Source organism: Phoenix dactylifera, chromosome 16 (assembly GCF_051530095.1).
Source record: "Phoenix dactylifera cultivar Ajwa chromosome 16, Ajwa_hap1_PhDact_Kaust_v1.1, whole genome shotgun sequence".
Classification (NCBI taxonomy): domain Eukaryota; kingdom Viridiplantae; phylum Streptophyta; class Magnoliopsida; order Arecales; family Arecaceae; genus Phoenix; species Phoenix dactylifera.
In genome coordinates this window covers 18,491,276-18,518,337 of record NC_143205.1, presented here as the reverse complement: position 1 = coordinate 18,518,337, position 27,062 = coordinate 18,491,276, and the positions used below count along the sequence as shown (strand labels likewise).

General features: G+C 37.1%; 1 protein-coding gene across 50 annotated transcripts; it reads left to right on the top strand.

The window, feature by feature from the left end:
* Nucleotides 1-217: 217 nt before the first annotated feature.
* On the top strand, nucleotides 218-27,013 carry LOC120104237 (squamosa promoter-binding-like protein 17). Of its 50 annotated transcripts, none has more exons than XR_016398634.1 (11): nucleotides 243-680; nucleotides 1,112-1,211; nucleotides 1,501-1,602; nucleotides 2,588-15,722; nucleotides 15,913-16,035; nucleotides 17,430-17,566; nucleotides 17,670-18,713; nucleotides 22,975-23,081; nucleotides 23,924-23,987; nucleotides 24,147-25,630; nucleotides 26,629-27,010. XR_016398634.1 is itself a non-coding variant. In XM_089927720.1 (9 exons), exons 1-4 carry the CDS (start codon nucleotides 597-599, stop codon nucleotides 14,961-14,963), a joined length of 294 nt encoding a protein of 97 aa, XP_089783846.1. In that variant the 5' UTR covers nucleotides 218-596; the 3' UTR covers nucleotides 14,964-14,968; nucleotides 15,472-15,512; nucleotides 15,667-15,722; nucleotides 15,913-16,035; nucleotides 17,430-17,566; nucleotides 17,670-18,116. The 50 variants fall into 50 exon arrangements, 25 of the variants coding, with proteins under 25 accessions (XP_089783846.1, XP_089783844.1, XP_089783843.1 ...); XR_016398635.1 differs by having other exon boundaries at nucleotides 1,112-14,968; nucleotides 15,472-15,512; nucleotides 15,667-15,722; XR_016398631.1 differs by having other exon boundaries at nucleotides 1,112-14,968; nucleotides 15,472-15,512; nucleotides 15,586-15,722.
* Nucleotides 27,014-27,062: the final 49 nt, after the last annotated feature.

The following is a 27,062-nucleotide window of genomic DNA, read 5'->3' as shown; positions in this document are numbered from 1 at the left end:
ACGGCGTGGTGCCTGTATATATGAAAAAAAATAGAATAGTAAGATAAGTATTTTATGAGGGTATATACGTAAATATAAATTTTAAGAGAATATTTATATAAAATTTGATATTTAGAAAGATATTTATGTAGGAAAAATTTTTTATTAGATTTTTTTATTTTTTATATATAGTATTGTTTATTTAAGATTCCATCATTGATTCCCTTCCTCGAAGCTGTGGAGTGGGCACCTGAATATTCTCGAGGGGAAAGAGGTGGAATCCCAGCGCTCTCCGCTTTCTTGTACGCTCTTGGCAATCAGATGTCACGCTTTCTTGATTGGACGGTAGGGATTAATTGAATCGAAGATGAGGTGCGGTGTATGTTTTGCATCGCATAGATCCGGATGGCTGCCACGTTATGCATTTCAGAAAAGGATGGCTCCCGCTTATTTTGGAAGAGGATGTCTGCGTCGCAGAATTTACCGTATCTCGTTTCAAGCACCAAAGAAATCCCTCTTCCCTCTTCCCTCTTCCCTCTTCCCTCTTCAGATAAGAGAGAGAGAGAGAGAGAGAGAGAGAGAGGCGAGAGCGTTGGAGTCGTAGGGGACGAGAGAGGATGGAGCCACTGGGATGGAGGGCGCTTTCGCTGCTGGCTTTGCTCGCCTCCATCCTCGTTCTTCACATAAAAACCCCTTCCGAGGTTCTCTCTATCTCCTCTCTTCCTATAAACAAGTAGAAGAAATTAAAGAAAATTGAACAAAGGGCTGTTTCTTCGAACCAAGATTTCCTTAAAATCTGGCATGATCGATGTATAGTTTCTTATAGAATGATTATTTTTTATCATTTCTTTGTTTCATTTCATTTTTTTTTTAAATTCAAGAAGATCGGACAAACGGTTGTTTCTTGGAACCAAGATTTCTTTAAAATTCGGCATGATCGATGTGTATTTTCTTGAAGAATGATTATTTTTTTTTATCATTGATTTGTTTCTTTTCAAGTTTTTTTTGGATCTTTTATATGTGACTATATCGCTGGTTTAAGTTTGAATGGACTTCGATAAGCAAGAACAGGGAAAGACTGATGAGCGGATTACAAGAAGATAATAACCCTACAACTGTTTCTTTTTACCAGCAATCGGAGATTAATAGCGATTGCAGCCTTCTCCCCTACGATCACTATTGGATATCCAGCAAACGCATCGTTACACCACAAGGTGTCATCACGGGTGCAGGTATCTCTTGAAGGACAAGAAAATTGATGAAATCAAAGATTACCAATTGAATTGATTAATTGCCACCCTGATGTGCTGCGATATTCTCCATTCTCTTTGCAATTTTTATGTTACTGGTTTATGAAATTACTTGTAAAGAAACTCTTGTAGTCCACAAAACCGGTTTATGAAATTACTTGTAAAGAAACTCTTGTAGTCCACAAAACCAAGTAGAATTGTGTAGCCATGGAGCTAATCTTTATTGTTGGCTTTTCATTGACCTACTGATGATCAGTTGAGGTGAAAGCAGGAATAATTGTTTCGGTGGTCCAAGGATTACCTGCAAAGCTCATTCTCTAGGGCACGTGTGGTGGATTATGGAGATGCTGTTATTATGCCTGGTTTGTTTGATGTATAAGCTATCATGGAATTCCTTTCTTTCAATCATCTTTATTTTCTAATTTGTATTGCATGGCACACCCTTACCCTCCTGTAAATAGTGCTGAGATAAAGATATCGTTATGCTAAATTGGTTCATGGTTATCTGTCAGATTCCCCCTTTCTTGAAAGGTTCTACATATTATTCTAAAGTAGCTTCAAAAACATGCATCGGTGATCACGCACAGATCGTTATTCTGGGATATATAGAGAATCATAATTGTCATAAGTTTGAGAGAAGTTTAATCATCCATAGTAATTATGTTGGTATATGCAAAAGACTCGCCTTCTTTTCCGCATTCTGAATAATGTTACTAGGAGTGTCTCTAGGCTCTCAGTGACTTATTGTATACTGGTATAACTTTAAAACCTCTTAACATCACGGCATCTTTTGAGTCTTATGTACAATTAATTGCTTCTAAGACTTGCAATATTGCTTAGTTCATATTTTTTCATCAGTCTTCATATCGTTATGTGCAATTTTAGTATTTACTACATATTATATTATGGTTTATGCATGTGTTGTGTGTTATTACTATATTCGAGGTACTGATGTTCCTCAGTGTATATAGTCTCTAGATTTATGACCTGTGTGGCAACCTTAACAGAAACAAAAATTTACACCAACATTGATGTCAAGCTACAAACTTTGAAGGCTCAATTTTGTTAACCATGTAGTTTAACTTTGTTCGGGCGAAGGCCTGTTAGACAGTTGAAATTACAAATGTTAAAAAAGGATTTGGGTTAGAAAGTTATTTAGCAGATTAAGTGACTTGAAAGTTTGTGATGATGGATCTACAAGAGTGAGTGCCAAGAGTTTAAATATCAATTGTCCGACATTTTATATATCAAAGGCCGGAGGCTATATATGACTTATATTATTAATTTTCTTAGAATACATTTATTTTGAATTTAAGCTTTTTATACAACTTCTGCACTGATATGGTTCTGTTTTTCAGCCATGCACACCTTGATGAGCCTGGAAGGGTTGAATGGGAAGGATTTTATTCAGGGACTAAAGCAGCTGCTGCTGGTATACTTAGAAATTTTCTCTTTGCTTTAACATTTAATAATTAATATGCATATGATTATTATGCATGGTTCCTGTATGCATTATCTCCCTGTCAAAAACTAGTTAGTATGGACACTGGTAACAGAGGTGGTATCAGCTATAAAATTATTTGAACCTAAAAAGCTGAAATTAGAGAGACAACTGAAAGTACATATGAATGTGTTTGGTGCCTGCAAAGTGCAAACATACTACTGCAATGACTAAGACATGAAATATTACATGGCAACTTGTAGAAATGACAATTAAGCTATATAATATAAAAGTCCAACCAAGACAATTTTGGATTTGAGATTTAGATTTTAAGATTGGCGGTACTTGCAATTTTCTGATATTTTGATACAAAACCAAGTATAAGTACCCGTCACTGGTGCAACATAGGCTAGGTGTCTTTGGCTTTTTAAGTTTTTGAAAACAAGTTTTCCTTCTTGAGTTTCTGGAAATTTTTTGTGATACATCATTAAACTTCAACGCATTCACTGCTTTTTCCCAAAAAAGAGAAATCTTCTGTACCTATTTGCAAACACTAAGCTTTTTAGCTGATCTAGTGAAGCCCATTTAAGTACTATAAAAGGGGGTCCTGGTGCATGAGTCTCATCCCACTATGGGATTTGAAGAGGGTCAGTATTGTTTACCTGAAGGATGTGTTAGAAATGTTCATGAAGTATTCAGATTTTAGTTTTGGTCGAAATATAGGGGATATGGTGTGGGCCAAATTGCCCATTTCTTTCCTCATAAAAGGAAAAGGTGCAGGCCAGATATGACAGTCAAAAGTTAAATTGTGCTTATTTTTGTTATCTTGGATCAACCATACGAATTAATTTGTAACCATATCAAGGCACATCTAATAATGTGGAACCAAGTTATCTTAGTGAATAATTCTGGGTTTACTGATTGCAACCTAGCTCTGGGAATTGAGGAGTATGAATTTGTTGGTTTCCACAAATCTGCAATTCTACCTATCTGTCTGTTATATTACTTTTCTACCGATTTGTTTTAAAACATTGGTTTGTCCTGTATGTCCCTGGTCATGCTCCTCTGAGATTCTTGTTGCTAGGCAACGCCATGTCCATGTTGGTCATATTGCACACAATATTTACACCTAACTCATCCAAGTGGTGAAACAGGCTATCTCACTCTGCAAAAAAAAAAAAAAAATCTATTTCCTTGGTCACCACTGAGTGAATAAATGAAAAAAAGATCTGCAGCTTGAAGAAATCTAGGAAGAGCAGAAGAAAGAGAGATTGAATAAGCACATTGCCGCCACTACATCTTTATTGCAGAGTTCTTCCCTTGGAACCCTCCATCTTTATTCCTCGGTTTTAATCTCCTTGCCTATATTCAAGGTATTTGAAGAGTAAGTTCGGATAATATTGTTCTTTACATCACTGCTTGAGAAACATGGAACTGTTTTATTGCCTAGATTTTTGAAACGTAAGTTCTGATAATATTGTTTGCAAAACGAGTCAATATGATCCCTGTAGCTACGTAGCTGAAAACTGAAATATAACCTAGCTTTTCAATTTCCAGTACCATGCTGTAGAAGCTTTATTAAATTGGGCAAAAGATTCTTTTATGTTTGTGATATAATAGATAGTACTTCGATTGTCCATGGAGCTGTTGACAGATTCACTATTAATGAGCACAAGTAACTCATTTATCTAGGTGATCATCTGGATGTTGATAACCCCTATTCAACTGCAGATATGAGCCACCATGTCCCAAATGCCGCCTTAGCCTTTTCCAAACGTATTTTCTGAGGTATGTCAATAGTTTTATTAAATGACAAATTTGTAACAAGGATATTAGGTTTTCCCAGTTACCTTGCAAGTCAGTTGTCCTGCATTTAGTGGTTTTTGAATGCCATCCGATATCAAACTGCCCCATAAACTTTAGTGCATCTTCCCCTTGGATTGCAGATCTTTAGACTCTCTCTGGGAATATCCACTGTTTTGCTTGCCCGGCAGGTTGGGTGGCTTGTACAGTGTGGTGCAAATTGGTTGGGTCCGATGAGGTTTGGTTTAGAATTTGGGTCCAAATCCGGATACTCTTATTGAGATTACATCCAGCCTGGTGGGAATTTAGATGCTCGTTTAAGATGAGCATGGCTTTGTCATAGCGTACCCCCATAACTAGAAAAAGCTTTTCTTGTAGTGCACTCATGGTAAGAGCTATGGTCATTGGATGAGGATATTTTAGGATCCAATGACTTCTAGATTTGGTCCAAGCTTTATTTGAGTGCAAGTATAGGATTTAGGAGCTAATTAGGCTCATATGCTATATTTGGCCTTAAAATCAAGGTACGTTAGCTTAGGAAGATGAGATAATCAAATATAGTGAACATAAAGTACCTTAGGCCAAGGGTTGATCTGGGGAGAATGGAGTTAATTTGGTTAGCTGAGATTAGGGTCAAGTTCGATTGAATAATGTAAGGTTCATATCATATGGACTAAAGTTTTATAAAGAAGTTATTCTCTCTACACCCGAGGTTATTTGCAGAGCCATCCGGAAACTTTTTTTTTATGGTCTGTGATTGATGGTTGGAGCTAAACTAGGCTAGTTTGCATTCAAAATACATTAGTAGTAGCTGTGGACCGCAAAACTTTAGAGTTCCGGCAGTCCGACATAAACTTAAGGCCCGGCCCAGAGCTCCGGCTCGATCTGAGACTCTTATCACTGATTCACTATCACTCGTGAGTTGTAAAATTGCGCCCCCTCAGAGTTGAGGGGAAAATGAGGGTTTCGTCGATGAGCCGTGGAGGCGAGGGAGAGGATGGGCGAAGAAGGCGCGAGGGATACAATTACTTTCTCTGAAAAGTAGTCTGAACATGTTATATTGGTTTCTATCTCTAAGAAGACACATTGACTCTATAAATTTTGCTCCCTATTCAGGAAAAGATTGATAGTCATGCGATGTTACCCATTTTTTTTGTTAGCTGCAATGTTGAACTAAGCCATCGTGCACTATCTGAATTTTGTTTATGCTTAAGCTTGGTTCATGATGTTATGTGCAAGGCCCATGGTCAGGGCAAATTACCAACATCAATCACGACACGTGTGTTTCTTCATTTCTCCAACACTTCCTAGTCTCTTTCCACCCATTTAAACAACCTCCATCCCTCCCTGCTTCTCTCTCTCTCTATGTTTTTTATGAGCTAAACAACACCTTTGTTGTCATCATCGCATAGAGATTTTGAGTTTGTCAATATTTTCATCAAGTGTGTAGTTATATGATATAATATTGTTTCTTGGAACTGTAATGTTTTATTGATCATAATTTAGGATGGTTGTAGTGTTTCTTCGATCAGACATGGTTTGGATTATATTCTCTTGTCAAATGACCCAACCCCGAACCAGACTCGAACCAGACTCGAAATTGTTGGGTTGGGTCCGGGTTATACATGGACTCGACTCGACTCGAATGACCCCTTGGGTCAAAAATTGTAGCTGTAGACCGAATCGACTCGACCCGATCTTTTATTGGGTTGAATTTGGGTCCAAAATTAGGACCCGAATAAGGAACCAGGTTGGGTCGGGATCAATCAATACCCGACCCGACACGACCCATTCGCACCCCTACCTGTGACAAACTTATTTTACTAGAACTAAAGGATGTAGCGCGGTTTTTATTCTCTCTGTATTTTCTTTGAACCATGTTGTTGATATAGTTTCCAAGATCTTATAGCTTGCTTCAGTAAGTCGGTTTATGTTAATTGACTAGAGTTCTTTTAGTATAATTAAACTGTTGATAAAATTGTGTCGTGATATATTTGGTACCTGCGTGTTTTTCTTACTTTAGATTATTGTAAATAGTGTCTTCCATTACTATTTCACATAGGCCAGTTGAATGATCTACATTTGAAAACAATAATAGAAGAGAGATATCAGAATTTGTTTACAAGTCTGAAAGAATAAGATGCATGTTTTATTAAGTCGAAGTTATATGCATTGCACCAAAAAAAAAAGGGTTTTAGTGAAGGAAATTCTACAAAAAAGAACTAATTTAGAAATATTGGGTTTTGTGAACCTGAACTCAGCACATGTAATGCATGTTATTGATAAAGAATAAGTAAACATTAAGTTCTTTGCTCAAAGAACAAATGAATATATCTTTTAGCTGTTGCTCTCCTTTCTGAGGGGCAGAAATAAGTTAAGTGCCTGGCAAAATGAAAAAGATAACCGCCCATTTTCTACTCCCCACTTATCTTTTTTATCAAAATTCAATTTTTGTTCATGTCGAGCCCCACCACCCACTCTCCCAACAACCCTCCCCAAAAGTAAAGCGTATAACAACCACTGTTATGAATACCCCTACTGGGATAATTTCATTCAATCCTCTTTTACCAAACAATACGTATCAGGACCAGTAACGATAGAAGAGTAGGAAAATGGAGACATGTATCTCTAATTTGTATCATTATTTTTTTTTCTATTTTGTTATTTTTTCTATACCTTTCTACAGATATTTATTTTTTTCTGTTTATTTTATCTTTTGCCTTTTTCTGTTATTTGGTTTCTTTTTGTTTTTATGTTTTATTTCAAATCATGGATCTTCTTGTGTATTCTGTTTTTTTTATATATTCTGCTTTTTGTTTTCTTTGTGATATCATTTTTTTTTGTTAGTTCATAATATTCTCTTTTGTATGTTTGCTTCAACCAATTCTGTTTGTACTCTTGTTGTCAGTTTAGTTATTTTTTCAATATTCAGTTTTTTTTCTATTATATTTTTTGCTATTTGTTTTATAATCCGGCTAACTTTTTTGGTTTTTTGTATTTGTATTATATTTCTTTTATTTTTGGAAAACTCAGTTTGATATTTTCTTCTCTGTATGATTTATTCGTGTTTTCTATTTATTTTCCATCTTAACATTCACTTCCACAAATTCAGTTTTGTATTTTTTGCTTTATTTATATTATCTGGTTTTTTCATATTTGGCCTTTAATTTTATTTTAGTTCATTTTTCATATGCTTTGCGAGCTTTTCTTATATATTTAGTTTTGTACATTCGTTTGAAATTTAGTTTAGATTTATACTTTTTACTCTACTCATTTTACTTTATATTTGCCTTCCATCCTTATATAGCCCGAGTTTCATATTTTATTGTTCTGGTTTATTTTCTTTCATTTCTATTATGTGCTCTCACATATTCACCTTTTCAGGTTGTTTTAATTTATTTCTGTTATCTGATTTTGAATCTTCTATCCTATATTTTGTGTTTTGCATGCTTGTTTGGAGTTTGTGTTTCTGTCCTTTTGCAAATTCTGTTTTATTTTTTAGACTACTGCTTCATTTTCACAAGAATCTCTTGGGAAAGGATGAAAATCTGGGCTTTACTGCAAAGTAACGGGGTTTAGGTTTGGGGCCAAAGTGCCAGCTTTGTCCATAGCAACTCATTGAAAAATCATGAGTTGCAGCCATTTGAGTGAGGTCTTGGGGGAGAAGAAGCAACTTCCTATCTTTTATTTTCCTAATCAACAACCAAGTAACCTATACAAATGGGAAAAATATCCTGATGATGCTCATAAGGTTTCAGCTCCATTTCATCTCAGAAATTTCTAATATTCTTCAACGAAAATAATATTTACTCAACGAGGAAAATAGTAGAATAAAAAATACCTAGAAAGAACAAAAATCGTGAAACTTGACATATGAAAAAAATACAAAATTGTCTATGCAAGAAATTTAAAACACAAGAAGAAAATTAAAACAAAAATGAGAAACTCGATATATAAATATGGAAGGAAACAAAAGGAAAAGCAAAACAGAAATGCAAGAGAATATTAACCAAGATTTGAAAAAATAAATAACTAAATATATAAAGCCATATAATGAACAAAAAATAGAAATAAAGAAAACAAATTAAAAATAGGAAATGAAGTGAACAAAAGGATGGTAAGCAGACAAAAAATAAAAAACAATTAGGATGAAAAGAAAACAAAAATGGATTTATGAAAGTGTAAATAGCAGTGGAAAATAAACGGGAATTAAAATACAATAAAAAATAAAAGTGAATTTACGAGAAAATAAAATACATGGAAATTCCAAAATATACAAAACCAATTATATGGATATAGATAATGGAACAAACAAAACAATTAGAAACAAAAACAGAAAAAAGGAATGTGCAAAAAATGAATATGAAGACAGAAAATAAATATAAAATAGAAGAAAAAAAATTGGATTTGCAAAAAAAGAAAAAAGAAATAAAAGTCCAAACAAATACAGAAAAGCAAAATTTTGAAACCAAGCTATGATCCAACTAAGAAGAATAAATACAATATACTGAGTAACCGAATTTAAGAAAAAGGGAATAGTGAAACAAAAAATCTAAAACAAAAAAGAAAAAATAAAACTGAATTTTTGAAAGATAACATAAAGACACAAACGGAAAATAAAAGATAGGAAGTTGCTTGTTCTCTCCGAAGACCTCACTGAAATGGCTGCAACTCATGGTTTTTCAATGAGTTGCTATAGACAAAGTTGGCATTTTGGCCCCAAATTATCACCTAAACCCTGTCACTTTGCAGTAAAGCCCAAGTTTTCATCCTTTCCCAGAAGATTTATGGGGAAATGTTGCAGTAGTCTAAAAAAATAAAACAGAATTTGCAAAAAGACAGAAACACAAACTCCAAATAAGTATGCCAAACACAAAATATAAGATAGAAGATCCTAACTCAGATAACAATAATGAATTAAAGCAACCTGGAAAGGTGAATATGTGAAAGCACATCATAGAAATGAAAGAAAATAAACCAGAACAATAAAATACAAAACTCGAGCTATATAAGGATGGAAGGTAAATATAATGTGAAAATGAGTAGAGTAAAGAGTATAAATCTAAACTAAATTTCAAAATGAATGTACAAAAGTAAATATATAAGAAAAGCTGGCAAAGAACATGAAAAATCAACTAAAATAAAATTAAAGGCCAAATATGTAAAAACCAAATAATATAATTAAAGCAAAAAATACAAAACTGAATTTGTGGAAGTGAACGTTAAGATGGAAAATAAATAGAAAACACGAATAAATCATATAGAAAAGAAAATATCAAACTGAGTTTTCCAAAAATAAAAAATGGAATACAAATACAAAAAATCAAAAACGTTAGCAGATTATAAAACAAGTAGCAAAAAATACCATAGAAAAGAAAAACTGAATATTGAAAAACTAACTAAACTAACAACAAGAGTACAAAACAAAATTGGCCGAAGTAAACATAGAAAAGAGAATATTATAAACTAACAGAAAAAAATGATATCACAAAAAAAACACAACGAAGAATGCATAAAAAAGACATAATACACAAAAAAATCCGCGATTTGAAATAAAACACAAAAACAAAATGAAACCACACAACAGAAAAAAGGCAGAAGATAAAATAAATAGAAAAATATATTTGTAGAAAGGTATAGAAAAAATAAAAAAATAGAAAAAACCAATGATACAAAGAGAGATATATGTCTCCATATTCCTACTCTTCTACCGTTACTAGTTCTGATACGTATTGTTTGGTAAAAGAGGATTGAATGAAATTACCCCATCAGGGGTATTCATAATAGTGGTTGTTAAATGCTTTACTTTTTGGGAGGGTTGTCGGAAGGGTAGGTGGTGGTGGGCCTTGACATGAATAGAAATTGGATTTTGTAAGAAAGATAAGTGGGGAGTGGAAAATAGGCGGACCTTTTTCATTTTGCCAGACACTTAACTTATTTCTGCTCCTCAGAAAGGAGAGCAACAGCTAAAAGATGTATTCATTTGTTCTTTGAGCCAAGAATTTAATGTTCACTTATTCTTTATTAGTAACATGCATTATATGTGCTAAGTTCAGGTTTACAAAACCCAATCTTTCTAAATTAGTTCTTTTTTGTAGAATTTCTTTCACTAAAACCTAATATTTTTTTTTGGGTGCAATGCATATAACTTTTACTTAATAAAATATGCATCTCATTCTTTCAGACTTCTAAACAAATTCTGATATCTCTCTTCTATTACTGTTTTCAACTGTAGATCATTCAAGCAGCCTATGTGAAATAGTAATGGAAGACACTATTTACAATAATCTAAAGCAGGAAGAACATGCAGGTATCAAATATATCATGACACAATTTTATCAGCAGTTTTACTATACTAAAAGAACTCCAGTCAGTTAACATAAACCGACTTACTGAAGCAAGCTATAAGATCTTGGAAACTATATCAACAACATGGTTCGAAGAAAATACAAATAGAATAAAAACCGCGCTACATCCTTCAGTTCTAGTAAAATAAGTTTGTCACAGGTAGGGGTGCGATGGGTCGTGTCGGGTCTTAAGTGACCCCGACCCAATCTGGTTCTTTGTTCAGGTCCTAATTTTGGATCCAAACCCAACCCAATAGAAGATCGGGTCGAGTCGGCTCGGGTCCACAACTACAATTTTTGACCCAACGGATTATTTGGGTCGGGTTGGGTCCATGTATAACCCGAACCCAACCAAAAAAAATTGGGTCCGATTCGAGTCCAGGTCATTTGATAAGGGAGTATAATCCACTCCTTGCTGTCTGGTCCAAGAAACAATACAACGATCCTAATTATGGTTAATAAAACATTATAGTTTCAAGAAATAATATTATATCATATAACTAAACACTTGATGAAAATATTGACAAACTCAAAATCTCTATGCAGTGATGACAACAAAGGTGTTTTTTAGCTCGTAAAAAATATATAGAGAGAGAAGCAGAGAGGGATGGAGGTTTAAATGGGTGGAAAGAGACTAGGAAGTATTAGAGAAATGAAGAAACACACATTTCATGTGATTGATGTTGGTGATTTGCCCTCGACCATGGGCCCTACGCATAACATCATGAACCAAGCTTAAGCATAAACAAAATTCAGTTAGCGCGCAATGGCTTAGTTCAACATTGCAGCCACCAACAACAAAAAAAATTGAACATCACATGACTATCAATCTTTGCTTGAATAGGAAGTAAAATTTATAGAGTCAATGTGTCTTCTCAGAGATAGAAACCAATATAACATGTTTAGACTGCTTTTCAGTGAAAGTAATCATATCTCTAACTGCAATAGGAATTAACAAACTGAAATGTATGACAAACTGCTTTTTGTTTAACCATTTTGTCAAACATGCAGCAGGCGCCAAAAGCACTTACAGAGCAACAAAGATCCTATGACAGATAATCTACAAAAAATATCCTCTTGGCTTTCTTGTGGGGTTAGCGCTTGTGCGGGGGTTTGGTTTTCTTGTGGCGTTGTCCGTATTTGGCTGTAAATCCTCTTGCATCAGTTGTGGGATAGAAAAGGTGTAATGTTCTAATTATGGAATGGAAGTTTGAAGCTTTGCTTGAAGAATTTTTAACGTTTCTTCTGATTGTCATAAATTCGTGTGGTTTGTGGATTTTGATTGCTAAATCTCGAGCTGAGAAGTAAAATGGAATGGATGAAGGGGGGGTGGGGGGTTTGTGATCGAATCTATATACTACATTGAGCTGTTGTCTGGAGTGGAAGTTTGTGTTCTTGTTTTCTCCATTTCTTTTCTTCAGCCATGGAGCAGGTGCGTCTTCTGGTTCTCTATAGATTGCTACAGGTTTGTGTCTATCTAAATTACGTTTTCTGAATCTATATTTTACTGGTTAATTCCTTGGTTGCATTTCTATTGGATGTCTGACATTTTTAATTTTACTTTGGTGATTGTATAGGTGAACTAGCAGCTTATTTTATTTTGGTTATTTCTCCTTGAGATGCAAGCAGCTATTTGTAATAATTGCTCCATGGTCATGATAATTACTCAGAGGCTGCTTTGCATTTGTTTGTGGTTAGAAAATTCTTAATTTGTCCATTTAAACCTATCAAAGTATATGTAAAACATGGTTCCTATTGCTGTGTGTGGTAAATGTCTGTTCAATGAAGTTTTTATTGTTGTAATGTTTTTGTTTCAGAGCTGCTTGCAAAGAAATCATTGAAATGATGAAATGGACGGCATGTCAGTTTTGATTCTAGTATGATGTGATTCATCTACATGTGTAAAGCATTTAGTTGCAAAGCAAAGTGGATTGAAGATTATCTTTTTAGTAGATAGAATAGACTCTCTAGACTGGTTATTATTGTATATTATCTTGTTGTCACGCATAGTAATGATAAATCAATTAAATTGCAAGAAGATGAAGAAAACTTCTTTGGTTGTTTGAAATGGATGAGGTGTAGAAGGAAAAATGTGGTCAATGCATTTATGAATGGATTTTCAGATTTAGTATAAGTTTTGCGGCATTACTTGCTTCATCCTATTGTTGAAGTAAATTCTTTCTGATATACTAGACTCGATATTGAGCTCTGTGAACTACAACTGGTCTAAGATAAGGTGATCACAAGTTTACCATTTACAATATGGACTTCTCACTGAAATGACTACTGATTCAGACAATTCCTCCTTCAAGAGGATCATCTTTGCCTATTATCTTGTGCGGCTATAATTATATCCATTTGTTTTTGTTGTGAATCTTTCATGTTTTTTTGGTATTCAGGATTTTAACAAGTTCTTCCATTTTTTGTAGAGCATCTTTTACCCCAACCTGCTGTTCTGTGAGAGATAGCCCTATGTTCATCCTGACCAAAGTTATTATGTTCAACGAACACTTCAAGCCAGCATCTGCTGTGCCGGTATTGGGTCTCGGACTGGTTGTTTGGCGGTATGGGTCGGTACGGCCCCGCACCATGCTATGCCGACCTTGTACCTACAGTGTAGAAGGGGCGAGGGAGAGGAAGAACGGGAAAGAAAAAAAGAGAGAAGGGGGAGGCCGGCGGAGAGCTAGTAGAGGGCCAGGGAGCTGCCACACTAAGGAGGCGAAGGCCGGGGAGACGCAGCGCGGAGGAGGTAGAAGCCGGAAAGCTGCAGCGTAGAGCAAGCGATACTTTCACTTAGGGCTCGTTTGGTTCGCAGGAAGCATTTTCCCTCCTAGGAATATGATTCCTGGAAAGTAGATTCCTAGGAAGAGGATGCCTAGAAAAGTACTTTAGGCATGTTTGGTTGACTATGGGAAAGTGATAAATTTTCAAAGTGCTTATGTTTGGTTGACCATCCACTTTTCTGGAAACGTTATGTATAATTCTTATTATACGCTTAATAAAAATTAGGTCTTTAATGCTTCTTTAATGCTGAAGGGTCTTTTTGGAAAAAAATAAAAATGGAGTGATTCCCACCTCATGGGAAAGTAACTTTTCCATGTTTCTCATGGGAAAGACTTTCCCATGAAATGTGGGAATCATATTTCCATGTAAATACAACTTTCCTATCTCTCTCTTCGAAAGGCCAGAGGCCGAAGGGGGGTATAATACCAGACCATTAAATCTGCAGATTGAGGAACCAAACAAGAGGCATCTCATTACTTTTTCGTTGACCACACTTTCCCCCCTTCTTTTCCTGCGAACCAAACGGGCCCTTAAAATTTGCAAAATTAAAAGGGTTCCTCTCCGAGCCCTGTTTCAAACGAAACAAGGGACCGAAGGCGGAGCCTCTCCTCCGAGGCTTCCTGGCCTCCGCCTCCTCTGTGCGGCGACTTTCCTGCCTCCGTCGGCTAGGGCGCCAGCCTCTCTCTTTCTTCCTCTCCCTCCCTCTCTTGCTCTCTCTCTTTTTCTCTCTCTTTCTTTCCTTCCGTAGCCGGTCTTGGTTTTGTCGCCGGAACCGTCTCGGTCCGCTGCCGATATGGCTCGAGATGCCTCGAATCGGGCCGCTCAGGATGCTCTGCCGACCATGCTCCAATCATAAAGCATCATGAACCACCTACCCCTGTGTATCAAGTTATTGTGTGCTGCCAAGGGTAAAATATGAAAAAGGGCAATAAAGCTCTTCATGAACCACCTACCCCTGTGGATGGCACACAAAAACTTGGTTTGGCGCTTGTTTGGGCTACTCTAAGGGGTACGTGAAGTAGTAATCTTTCCGGAAACTGGTTATCTGGTGAGGCAGAGTGGACCATGACCGAAGCAATTTGCAGTATCATCATTCCAGGTATCATGGGTACCTTGCTTTCCAAAAGCCTATGAATTAAGCCTTTTGTCTAGTTGTTAATGAACAAATGTTGTCGTACTTATGTTATATGCTGCACAGAAGGTATAAAGCATCATCATTCCTCTACTAATTATTTGAATGGTGTGGGATCAAATGCAAAGTCCAGCTCAGAAAAATTAAACAGAGATCATGATCCTTAGTGGATTCTAACACTTATGTTGCAGGTACGCTCGATAGCTCCATTGTATCTTCAAGTATAAACAGGGTAAGCACTGCCTAAATTAGCTTCTATTTGGGGTATGTTCCTTAGTTTGAGTTTGTTTATCCCTGTTAAAAAGCTATTTCATGGACCAAGTTTCTGAGAAAATTCCAAGTGGTTGCTGAATGCTGTAGAATATATTGGGAATGCTTATATATAGAACCTTCAATGCAAGTAAGTACTCCTAATCTTGCAGCACATCTGATTGACTCAAACTTCCCTTTTTGCCACCTCAAGCCTCTCAATTCCTGATTTTGACATTTTGGGTGTTGAAGCATTGACCACAAACAAGGAAACTCCTACAATGGAAACAACTGAATGGACCTCTGCAGTTCTATTTCCTCTTCATAATCTAACTCCTATATTTGTTAACAGATTGGAGTAAAAGTACATTCGTCTACTAATTATTTGAATGTTGTGGGATCAAATGAAAAGTCCAGTTCAGAAAAATTAAACAGAGATCATGATCCTTAGTGGATTCTAACACTAATATTAGTCTTATGTTGCAGGTACACTCGATAGCTCCATTGTTTCTTCAACTATAAACAGGGTAAGAACTGCCTCACTTAGCTTCTATTTGGGGTATGTTCCTTAGTTTGAGTTTGTTTGTCCCTGTTAAAAAGCTATTTCATGGATCGAGTTTCTGTGAAAATTCCAAGTGGTTGCCGAATGCTGTTGAATATATTGGGAATGCTTATATGTAGAACCTTCAATGCACTCTACCTTATCTGGATTATTGCGTCGCTGCGCAAACTGAACTGTAAGTAGCTAAATGCTATATAAAACCTTTGATGCTTATAACAACATGACTCCTTTGCTAGAAATCAAGCTAAATGGCATTTAACGCTGAGGTTGTTATTGTCTTTATTTCTTTCTTTGTGTTTCTGTTTCTTGTTATTATTGCTGCAATGGGTTGCTTTATGTAGCCATGTTTTGTTTCTTACTACTAGATTCTTCTGGGAAAAGCAAAAATCATTCTTGTTACTGGAGTGCGGAGTGGCTACTAGATTCTTCTGAGAAAAGCAAAAATTATTCCTGCTACTGGAGTGCCGAGTTGCTACCTGCTGAAACATGTGAGTGGAACTAGCTCAGTTTATGGGCGATGCACTGACATTATTCAACTGCAAGTAAGCAAGCACTCAACATTTCATCCATGCATGACGTGAAACATTAAGATAAATGCAAGTTACAAGTAGATTTTACACAAATAAAAAGAAAGTTAAAGGGTAGATGGATTTATTAACTTCATATATATGAATTCAGGACTTCCGCTGTGTGAATTACGAGTTCATTTATTCTATGAGATGATTTATTTTTTATAAAAATGATAAAATAAATATTAGTTCTTTGATTTATTTTTTAAAATGATAAAAGAAATTACAAATACATAAAGTACGAGCAGATTTATTCATATTTTTTTTTGAAAAATTGATCAGAAATAAATATTAAGTATTCTTTGAATTATGAGTGGAATTATTTATGAGGAGGTTTTTATTTTTGAAAATGTCAAAGCAAATTAAAAAGTTGTGGAAATATGAGTAGACATTTATGTTGAGAGTGGGATTTGAACCCATGCCCTTTCGAACAAGAACCTTAATCTAAAAACTTAGACCAACCCGGCCATCTCAGCCTTTTGATGTTTGTGGATGTTACAAATAGAAATTTATATTCACTCTTTTTAAACTATTTACTTTTATAAATCTGAACATTATAGGGATGATAATTCCAGGGTGAAGAACATTACTTCAAGCAATGGTGGTAAGGATCCGCCACAGTACCTTTATTTCTTATGGTTGAGTTGATGATGTGATGGATTTTTTTTTAGGTACTTTTATACAGGTAACAAGAGTATAATTGATTTAGCTTTCGATGCAGTATGCTTATCATAAATTGACACCTTCTACTGGCTTGGCATTGCCCACTGTGACATAATGTAATTTGAGTGTGATTAAGGAAATCTTAGATATGGTCCAACATGATTTTTGATATATTGTACATGTAGTCTGATATTATTCTTCATGAACCAGCATGGTTCTTAGCCTGTTCAAAGTATGGCAAAATTGCTAAGCAGGAAGAACTTATGGAATTCCTTGATGGTTTCTGCAGGAAAGACAAATTGCCCTGTTGAAAACCAGGATTGGATACTAGTAGTTGAGCATTTCTGACGCCGATTTATTTTTAGACTTTTTTCACAATGCATTATCATGATCTGGTCTTGTCTTTACTTTGTTATGGCAGACGTTGTGCAGCCTCCATATAATATTCGAACTCGAGTCACAATAGATATTTAAGTGGTGTTAGTTTGATATTTTCCTGCGACGATTATATCTGCCCACATAATTAATTTGTTTCATTTATTTCATTTATTTCATTTCGTAGTCACATCTAGTGCATCCCTTTGTCCAGCAGTAGTTATTTCATTCACAACTTTCATGATTACTTAAGATCTTGAATAACATATGCACAGATTCCACCAATTTTCAGAATTTGATCAAGGAAAACACAGTTGTCGCAGAAGTCTGGCAGGGCACAATGAGCGTCGATGGATGCCACCTCCTGGACCTTTGTCATCACGCTATGGTCGCTTAGCCGCCTCCTTCCATGGTCAGTTTTTTTTTTTTTTTAATTAAAGCTTCAGTTTTTTATTTGTTGTCCATTTGTTTTTGTCCAAGAGAGCATGATTTCATACAACTACACACTACTGCAGAAGACCCCAACAAATTCAGAAGCTTCCTTATGGACTTCAGCTATCCCTGACTTCCAAGTACTGCAAGAGATATCTGGCCGACCGTTAGGGCTAGCAATCGGGTGACTTGTAACCGGTGGCAGGGTGGTTTAGATCCTCCAACTAGTGCAGTTATGGTGCAGGGGTCTCATCGTTACCTACAGAGCCTCTTCTCGTGTAAGGACCCACATTTTTGGTGGGCTTGGGCCAGCCCGACACATGAAATGGGAGGGAGACTCCCGAACAGAGTCTTCCCTCCTCTGTTTCAATTGCTTCCCGAATCCACCGGAAGAGAAAGGAAAAAAAAAAAAACAGAGGAAAAGGGAGATCAAATCTTACCTAATTTGCATCAATCTCTATCTATAAAAGAATCTATTCCTCTCCTCCTAGGGCATCAAGCGAGAGCTCTTTCAAAAAAAAAAAAAGAGATTCGTAAGACGCTTGGGTTGTTCGCCGTCAGGTTTGCCGGAGGAGCTCGCCGGCGGTGAGATGAGGTCCCTCTCCTTCCTCTCTCTTGGCCGTGGGCCACTATTCTTTGGAAATTCAGCCAGCAAGCCACTGGATTGATGGAGAAATCGAGCAACGGTTCGGTCTTTTCCTTCTCACATTCGGTCGGCCGTCATCGGGCGTGGCGCGTGGTCGGCACCATGTTGGGGTTGTTGACGACTTGGTCGTCGGCCATGGGTGGCTACTGCCGCCAAGCATGCCACGGGGAGAAGATAGAAAGAAGAGGAGAGAGGGAGGAAGGGAGAGCCACTCGGTTCCCTCTCTTCTTTCGTTGCCCTTCTTTTCTCTTTCTAGTTTTTTTTTCTCTACTAGGTTTCTCTCTCTAAACTTGGATTCGGGGAGATCTTTGTTTTGAGGGTTCTGGGTTGTCATATATCTTGGGTAAATTTTTAATATTAACTTGGTTCTGTAGGGAAACAATTTGTTGCACGAGAGGACGCTGAGCGGGGTTCTGAGCATCCCAGTTCCTAGATTGCCGTGAGGGCAGGTGATTAGTCTGTCTGAGTTTTTTAACAAAGGGTAAGAATCCTTGTACGCCAATCCTACATGATATAAATATTTTTGCACTATATATGTTTGATATGCTATGATCCAGACAAAGCAAAATAATTTTATATTAAATTATATTTTGATCGTATTGGCTTGTGATTGGTATTATGATGGATGCATGTATGCGTATAATCTATACCTACATAATTGGATTTATGGATGTGGTGGTATGGACTAACCATGTTATGTTGATTGCCCTGTCACGGGCCGAAAACATGACCATGGTTAGTCTAGGTCGGAAATAAAGTGGAAAAGGGAATTGATGTGTATATGTGAATTGATTAAATGAACAGGGACTTTGGGTTTATCTCGTTATTATTGATTGCCCCATCACAGGCTGGAAATGTGATATTATCGATTGCCCCATCACAGGCTGGAAATGTGATACTATCGATTGCCCCGTCATAGGCTGGAAATGTGATACTATCGATTGCACCATCACAGGCTGGAAATGTGATACTATCGATTGCCCCATCACAGGCTGGAAATGTGATACTATCGATTGCCTCGTCACAAGCTGGAAATGTGATACTATCAATTGCCCCGTCACGGGCCAGAAACGTGACCGGGATGTAGCCCAAAGTCAGAAAGATAATTGATCCAGATCAATTTAATATAGAATGGAAAGAAAAGGCATTGAAAACAATAATGAAGATTTATGAGCTATCATATGCAATATCATTCCTGTGTGGCTGGACTATCATTGATGTTTGACGTACATACTTATATTGATTATTTGAGCCTTTTGGAAGTTGTTTATGATTTCATGAAATGTGCATCGATTTATCGTGATTTTTTCGAATTCATATTACTATTGTGTTGGTATGGATGTGTAGGAGTTCTTACTAGGCTATAAAGCTCACCCCCCTTCTTCTCTCTCTTTTCAGAGTTGTAGGATGCATAGACATGGATGGGTTGGGCGCGGAGCACGAGTATTAAAGTCATTAGCTTGTTAGTTAGTTTATCTTTTTTGATATCGATGAATATTTGAAGATCTTGTAATTGAACCAAATTGATTATCTGGACATGTTGGATTTGTCAATTTGAATTCATTAATTAGTTGTGGATTTATTGGATTCTTGTTCATCTTAGGTCTTGCATGATTTTTAGGGCACTACTCTAGAGCTCATGCGGCCGGTCGCGTACCGGACCCGGGTGCTGGGTTCGGGGCGTGACAGAGTGGTATCAGAGCCAGGTTAAGGTATCCTAGGGTTTAGGTTCAGGTGAGTGTGAGTAGAAAATTATGATAGAAAAACTATCAGAGACTTGATTTATAATCACTTGAGATTGTAACAAGAATGATATTATAATCTAAGGTTTAAGACCACTAGGGGCTGTGGCCTTAGTGGCATCAGAGTTTGAGGTTTAAAATCATTGAAAATTGTAACAAATTGAAATCTGAGCATATGTTTAAGATCATTAGGGATCGTGACATAAATATATCATAGCTTAAGGTTATGATCACTTGGGATATGATAATTAAATTCAGTGCTTACGGTGTAAGATCACTTGACATTGTGATAAAATGTATGTATCGGGTTTGGCTTTCGATGAGTGTGGAAGGAAAGTATAAATTATCTTTGATCATAATAAGAGAGGTTTGACCTAAGATAAGTATAGGAAGGTCCACAATGGCATATCAGTTATACCATATTCGGATATTATTTAAATGATCTGGAAGTTCAAACTTGATATGGATTTTGATGTGATCGTACTTTTGGTTTTGCTGCTAATTATTAGAGTGGGATTTGTACGTAGATCTTCTATAGTATTAGAGTGAGCTAAAAAGTTTTCATAATATTGAAAGGAATGTTCTTCGAAGTTGAATATGTATGTGGATTATATCTGGTATTGGCATATTGGATATTGCAAATAGATCTATTTCCTATTAATGTATTTGATTATTTTGAGGCCATTGAGTATGCATATTGACGGGGAAATTCTAATTATTTGAATTCTCACATTTGGATTGGGCTACTGGATTTTACTTATAATTGTAGAAGACTATTTGATGTGTTAATTTAAAACTCAAGCTTAGGTTTAAGATTTGAGCAGGGATCTTTTGTCATTGTTGATGAAGCCACTAATAAATGTCATATTGAGTAGAGACTTCGATCATGAGATGCTTACATGAATCATCATATATAGCATTGCTGATGGATGTTACGAATCTTAGTGAAAAAAAATCTGGAGATCGATAGAGTTAATTTCTAATTATAGTGTATTGGCTCAATGACTTCTAACCCATTGAATGTGAAGTAAATATTTTTGGAAAGAAGATCAACGTAGATTGTCTAATCGAATTGCTGAGGAAATCCAAACTTATTTTAAATTAAACCTAGATATTTTAGATTCTAAAATGGTTGTGAAGATCATGTAGTGACGTTAAACTTGATTAATGGCTTGAAGGTTAGTTATGGTTAGTATACCTACATAAATTGAGGACAGAAAGATCTGGAGGTTCTGCTCAATTAAAGTTTTGAAATTTGAATTTTCTTACTCCTAGTGCAAAGTGATGTTTCAGTCATAAATCTTTAGAGGCTTTAGAGCATTTAATGGATTAAATCAAAGTGCACAGCGAAAGTGTGGTGGTTTGAGTTATTTTGAAACTGATTAAGGACATTAATATTTGATCTAAAAGATATTATGATGGAACACTTGAGTTAGTTTCTAGTAGAGGAGAATATTGTTGATTCTATGGATGATCTAGAGGTAGCTATATAATTTTCACCAATGGATTCGTCTATTGTTAACAACTTTTGGGAGAATCTTGGGCATCTTAAATTTAGAGTTAACGGTTGATGATTTCTTGGTTGGTCTTAGACTTGGAATGTTTTAACATGGATCTCCTATTTGTTGGGATGATGTGGGCGAGAGAAAATTATTAGACCTAGAGATAGTGCAATAGACCATAGATAAGGTGCAAGTGGTCAGAGATCGACTTCGTACAGCTCAGAGTCGTCATAAGAGTTATGTTGATAATAAAAGGAGAGAACTGAAATTTTAAATTGGGGAATCATGTTTTCTTGAGAGTGTCACCCACTAAAGGAGTGATGAGATTTGGGGTTCATGGTAAATTGAGCTCTAAGTATGTTGGTCCGTTTAAGATTTTGGACAAGGTTGGAGATGTGGCATATCGACTGGCTTTACCACCGACTTTATCTAGTGTGCACAATGTATTTCATGTGTCAAAATTGAAGAAATACGTCCCAGACCCGAGTCATGTGGTAGCATATGAGCTATTACATCTTCATGAGAATTTGACCTATGAGGAGTTCCCAATATGAATTGTGGATAGAAAAGATCAGGTGCTATGGCATCGAACCATTCCTTTTGTGAAGGTACAATGAAACAATCATACGGAAAGAGAGGCTACTTGGGAGCTAGAAGAAGAGATGAAGGTCAAGCATCCGTAGTTATTCGAAACCTCAGTAAATTTCGAGGACGAAATTTTTTTAGGGAGGGAGAATGTAAGGATCCACATTTTTGGTGGGCTTGGGCCGGCCCGACACATGAAACGAGAGGGAGACTCCCGAACAGAGTCTTCCCTCCCCTGTTTCAATTGCTTTCCGAATCCACCGGAAGAGAAAGGGGAAAAAAAAACCGAGGAAAAAGGAGTTCAAATCCTACCTAATTTGCATCAATCTCTATCTATAAAAGAATCTATTCCTCTCCTCCTAGGGCATCAAATGAGAGCTCTTTCAAAAAAAAAAAAAAAGAGATCTGTGAGATGCTTGGGTTGCTCGCCGCCGGGCTTGCCGGAGGTGAGATGAGGTCCCTCTCCTTCCTCTCTCTTGGCTGTGGGCCACTATTCTTTGGAAATTTAGCCAGCAAGCCACTGGATTGATGGAGAAACCGAGCAACGGTTCGGTCTTTTCCTTCTCACATTCGGTCAGCCGTCGCTGGGCGTGGTGCGTGGCCGGCCGTTATTGGGCGTGGCGTGTGGTCGGCACCATGTTGGAGTCGTCGACGACTTGGTCGTCGGCCATGGGTGGCTACCGCTGCCAAGCATGCCACGGGGAGAAGATAGAAAGAAGGGGAGAGAGAGAGAGGGAGGAAGGGAGAGCCACTTGGTTCCCTCTCTTCTTTCGTTGCCCTTCTTTTCTCTTTCTAGGTTTTTTTCTTTATTGGGTTTCTCTCTCTAAACTTGGATTCGAGGAGATCTTTGTTTTGAGGGTTCTGGGTTGTCATATATCTTGGGTAAATTTTTAATATTGACTTGGTTCTGTAGGAAAACAATCTGTTGGACGAGAGGACGTTGAGCGGGGTTCTGAGCATCCCTGTTCCTAGATCGCCATGAGGGCGGGTGATTAGTCTGTCTGAGTTTTTCAACAAAGGGTAAGAATCCTTGTACGCCAATCCTACATGATATAAATATTTTTGCACTATATATGTTTGATATGCTATGATCCAGACAAAGCAAAATAATTTTATATTAAATTATATTTTGATCGTTTGGCTTGCGATTGGTATTATGATGGATGCATGTATGCGTATAACCTATACCTACATAATTAGATTTATGGATGTGGTGGTATGGATTAACCATGTTATATTGATTGCCCTGTCACGGGCCAGAAATGTGACCATGGTTAGTCTAGGTCGGAAATAAAATGGAAAAGAAAATTGATGTGTATATTTGAATTGATTAAATAAACAGGAACTTTGGGCTTATCTCGTTATTATTGATTGCCCCATCACAGGCTGGAAATAAGATATTATCGATTGCCCCGTCACAGGCTGGAAATGTGATATTATCGATTGCCCCGTCACAGGATGGAAATGTGATACTATCGATTGCCCCATCACAGGCTGAAAATGTGATACTATCAGTTGCCCCGTCACGGGCCGGAAACGTGATCGGGATGTAGCCCAAAGTCAGAAAGATAATTGATCCGGATCAATTTAATATAGAATGGAAAGAAAAGGCATTGAAAACAGTAATGAAGATTTATGAGCTATCATATGCTATATCATTCCTGTGTGGCTGGATTTTCATTGATGTTTGACGTACGTACTTATATTGATTATTTGAACCTTTTGGAAGCCGTTTATGATTTCATGAAATGTGCATCGATTTGTCGTGGTTTTTCGAATTCATATTACTATTGTGTTGGTATGGATGTGTAGGGGTTCTTACTGGGCTATAAAGCTTACCTCCTTCTTCTCTCTCTTTTCAGAGTTGCAGGATGCATAGATATGGATGGGTTGGGCGCGGAGCACGAGTATCAAAGTCATTAGCTTGTTAGTTAGTTTATCTTTTTTGATATCGATGAATATTTGAAGATCTTGTAATTGAACCAAATTGATTATCTGGACATGTTGGATTTGTCAATTTGAATTCATTAATTAGTTGTGGATTTATTGGATTCTTGTTCATCTTAGGCCTTGCATGATCTTTAGGGCACTACTCTAGAGCTCATGCGGCCGGTCGCGTACCGGACCCGGATGCTGGGTTCGGGGCGTGACATCTCGAGACCGGAGGTTTTGCCGAGCGAATATCTTTCGAGAGTCTCTAACTCCAGCTGGGCTCTCTCTCTCTTCTATCAACTCAGCCATGGAGAAGTAACACTACCAGAAACCGAGCCCCAACAATCCCAGGAAGCAACAGCTTTGATGGCGTCACAACAGCTCAGTCTGTTGCTGCAAACGATTACATTAGTCCTTGGGGTCTCAGAGGTCATGGAGGCAGGAGCAGCTCACATGAAATGCAGCATGAGATGGGACTGGGACTGGTCATGGAGGCTGGTAGTAGCCAGTTTTCAGGTGAACTTGAGTTAGCTCTGCAGGGAAATGGGCAATGCGTGGACCCTAGCTTAGATAAGACATACGATCATTCAGGTCACGTGATGCACTGGTCTCTGTTGACCATATGATCTGTTATGTTCTATAATTATAAATCTTGTGACTTTTTTGTTTTCTCCAATGGCTTGGTGAGGTGATGTTATTATTCTTCCATATTTATATTTTTTATATATTAGGAACTTGTTTGGATAGTTTGTGTCTAATTAACATCGGTGATTATCTCATCATGGGCCGGGCCTCAAGCCTAAATATTCATTATTAGTCGGACATCAGACAGCCTTGAGAGCCCATGATCCGTTCCATGGTTGCATTGATCTCAAAGCGCTACGAAATCCATCATTCATCCACCACGTGCCAAAGGATCGTAGTTGTGTCTGGGGTGAAAGAAGGATTCATGCCCATCCATTCCAAGCTCTTTTATTCATCTGTCTGCGCAAATCTCAAAGCGAGCAACAAATTATCCCAGGGTGGGTGGGGGTGAATCTTTCTTTCGCGCCAAGGATGCAAGTTCGAACCCGGTGCAAATTGGATCACCCACTGCATAGAATTCAAAGTGCTTTCAACTCTATTCGTCCACCACCGATGCAGCAGAAAAGTGAATGATCCAATGATGGATGGGCGCGAAGGTGAATCGATCCAAGTACGATCCTTGGGAGCTGACTAGACTCGTGTCAAGTGCGCCCTTCCATGTAACCATCTAATGCCCCCATGATAGACAGGAGGGAAAGACGAGGCCAATGTTGGGATATATCTAGCGGCCCATGAAAAGATAAGCAAAAGAGCTGTCTTCTTGTTTTTATTTAGAAGTCGATCAGCTTCATGAAAACGATAGCAGGAACAAAGCAGTTCATTCTCCTCCTCCGCCTCCTCCTCCCTTCCCCCATCTCGCTGGTTATCCAATTGGAGGATAGCAGAAGGTTTTGAGGAAATGGCACCTGTTGGTCTGCATGCCTCCTGGTTTCTGGCACTGATAACAACTTTTTGCTTACTATTTCAGGAGGAAGATTGGTGGGCACAAAATTGAATTGGAGATCGTTCCTGAAATTGAGCTCTACAAGTGCGAACCATGGAATTTACCGGGGGTCAGTATCCTTTTCCATCTTGCCAGGATATCATTTTTCTCACAGCCTGAGTTTGTGTGGATTTTGATCAAATTATGAATGATAATGACCACATGAACAATCAATAATTATCAACGAACATCCTTTAACTGCTGCATGTTTTAATACCAAATTGTGGAAACAAACAAGCAAATAAAAATTCATGCTGCCGTTGCTAGCTATAAAATTGAGAACTTTATCTGCATGAAATGGAGGGTGACCTCAAAGTTGTCCAACATGGACCCAAAGCTTAACAAGTCAATCTGAGTTTCTCGATATTGATGGAAAAGGGGAGGAGATTTCTCTTCCTCTTTAAATAAAGATAAAAGAAGAACATTTATTTCTCAAAGCAAATGTAAAAATTCCATGGAATGGAAAGTTCACCTTATAATGTGTTGAGAAACAAAGCACCTTTCATCATTACGGAGGCAGCTATTCAATCTTTGAACCTCAATCTACTGGTAGGTTTAGACTTCCAATCCATGGCTTTCATTTATCACTTTTACTACTCCTGGCATGTTTTTCAAATTGCATTTTCTTTTTCTTTTTCCTGGAACCCACATGCTGCTTTAACTTACTTTGCTTAGAAAAATAGCTTAAAATGCGACATCACCAAGATTTCCATGGAAAAGTAAGGAATAGAGAAGAAAAGCTGCATGGTCTCCAAGAGATAATAGGAGTTCCATGGAATGTTGTCCTTTTTCTGTTGGGGGGATATTTGGGGTTTGATGGGGTACATCTAGGTTTTGATGATCACTTCTTTAAAGCCCTCGCTTCTTTTAAGCTATACTGATCGACTAAATCTGTAATCAAAATAACAGCTAATATATGTAAGATTGCAAAATTCTTAGGGATCCATATACATTCTTAAACTAAAATGATAGAGGAATGTGTCTGAAAAAGAATTGCAGGAGTATAAATTGGTTATGGAGGAATATCTAAATGAATTATTTTAAAATTCTGCTATGTTACACATGCAGGTGGATGAAGCACTGGAATATTCTAAGCTGCAACACAGGCTCTCTTTGCCACCATTGGAGCTGGAGGACTTTCCTCAGATTGATTTACTAAATTCAAAGGCATTCAAATATGGATTCATTCAAGAAAATACTAGTGAAGGTGATGCTTAGCAAGAAATTCTTTCAGTTGCTTCGACTTCTCAGGAACTAGTCAATAATCCTAGCTATCCATAAGTATGGACTGAGAGTAGTCCCTACTTTATGAGGCCTATAAAAGAACGAAAAATTGATGGAAGCACACGTCGACTTTGCCAAATGGTAGTATGGGAGAGCAGCAATCTTGAGAGAGATTAGTAAAATATTTCTATTCTGTCATTCTTGGCTATGGAGCACAAGATTGAGGCAAATGTAAAAGGAAAATTCAATTAAAGTCTCAACAAATAAAATATTTCTAT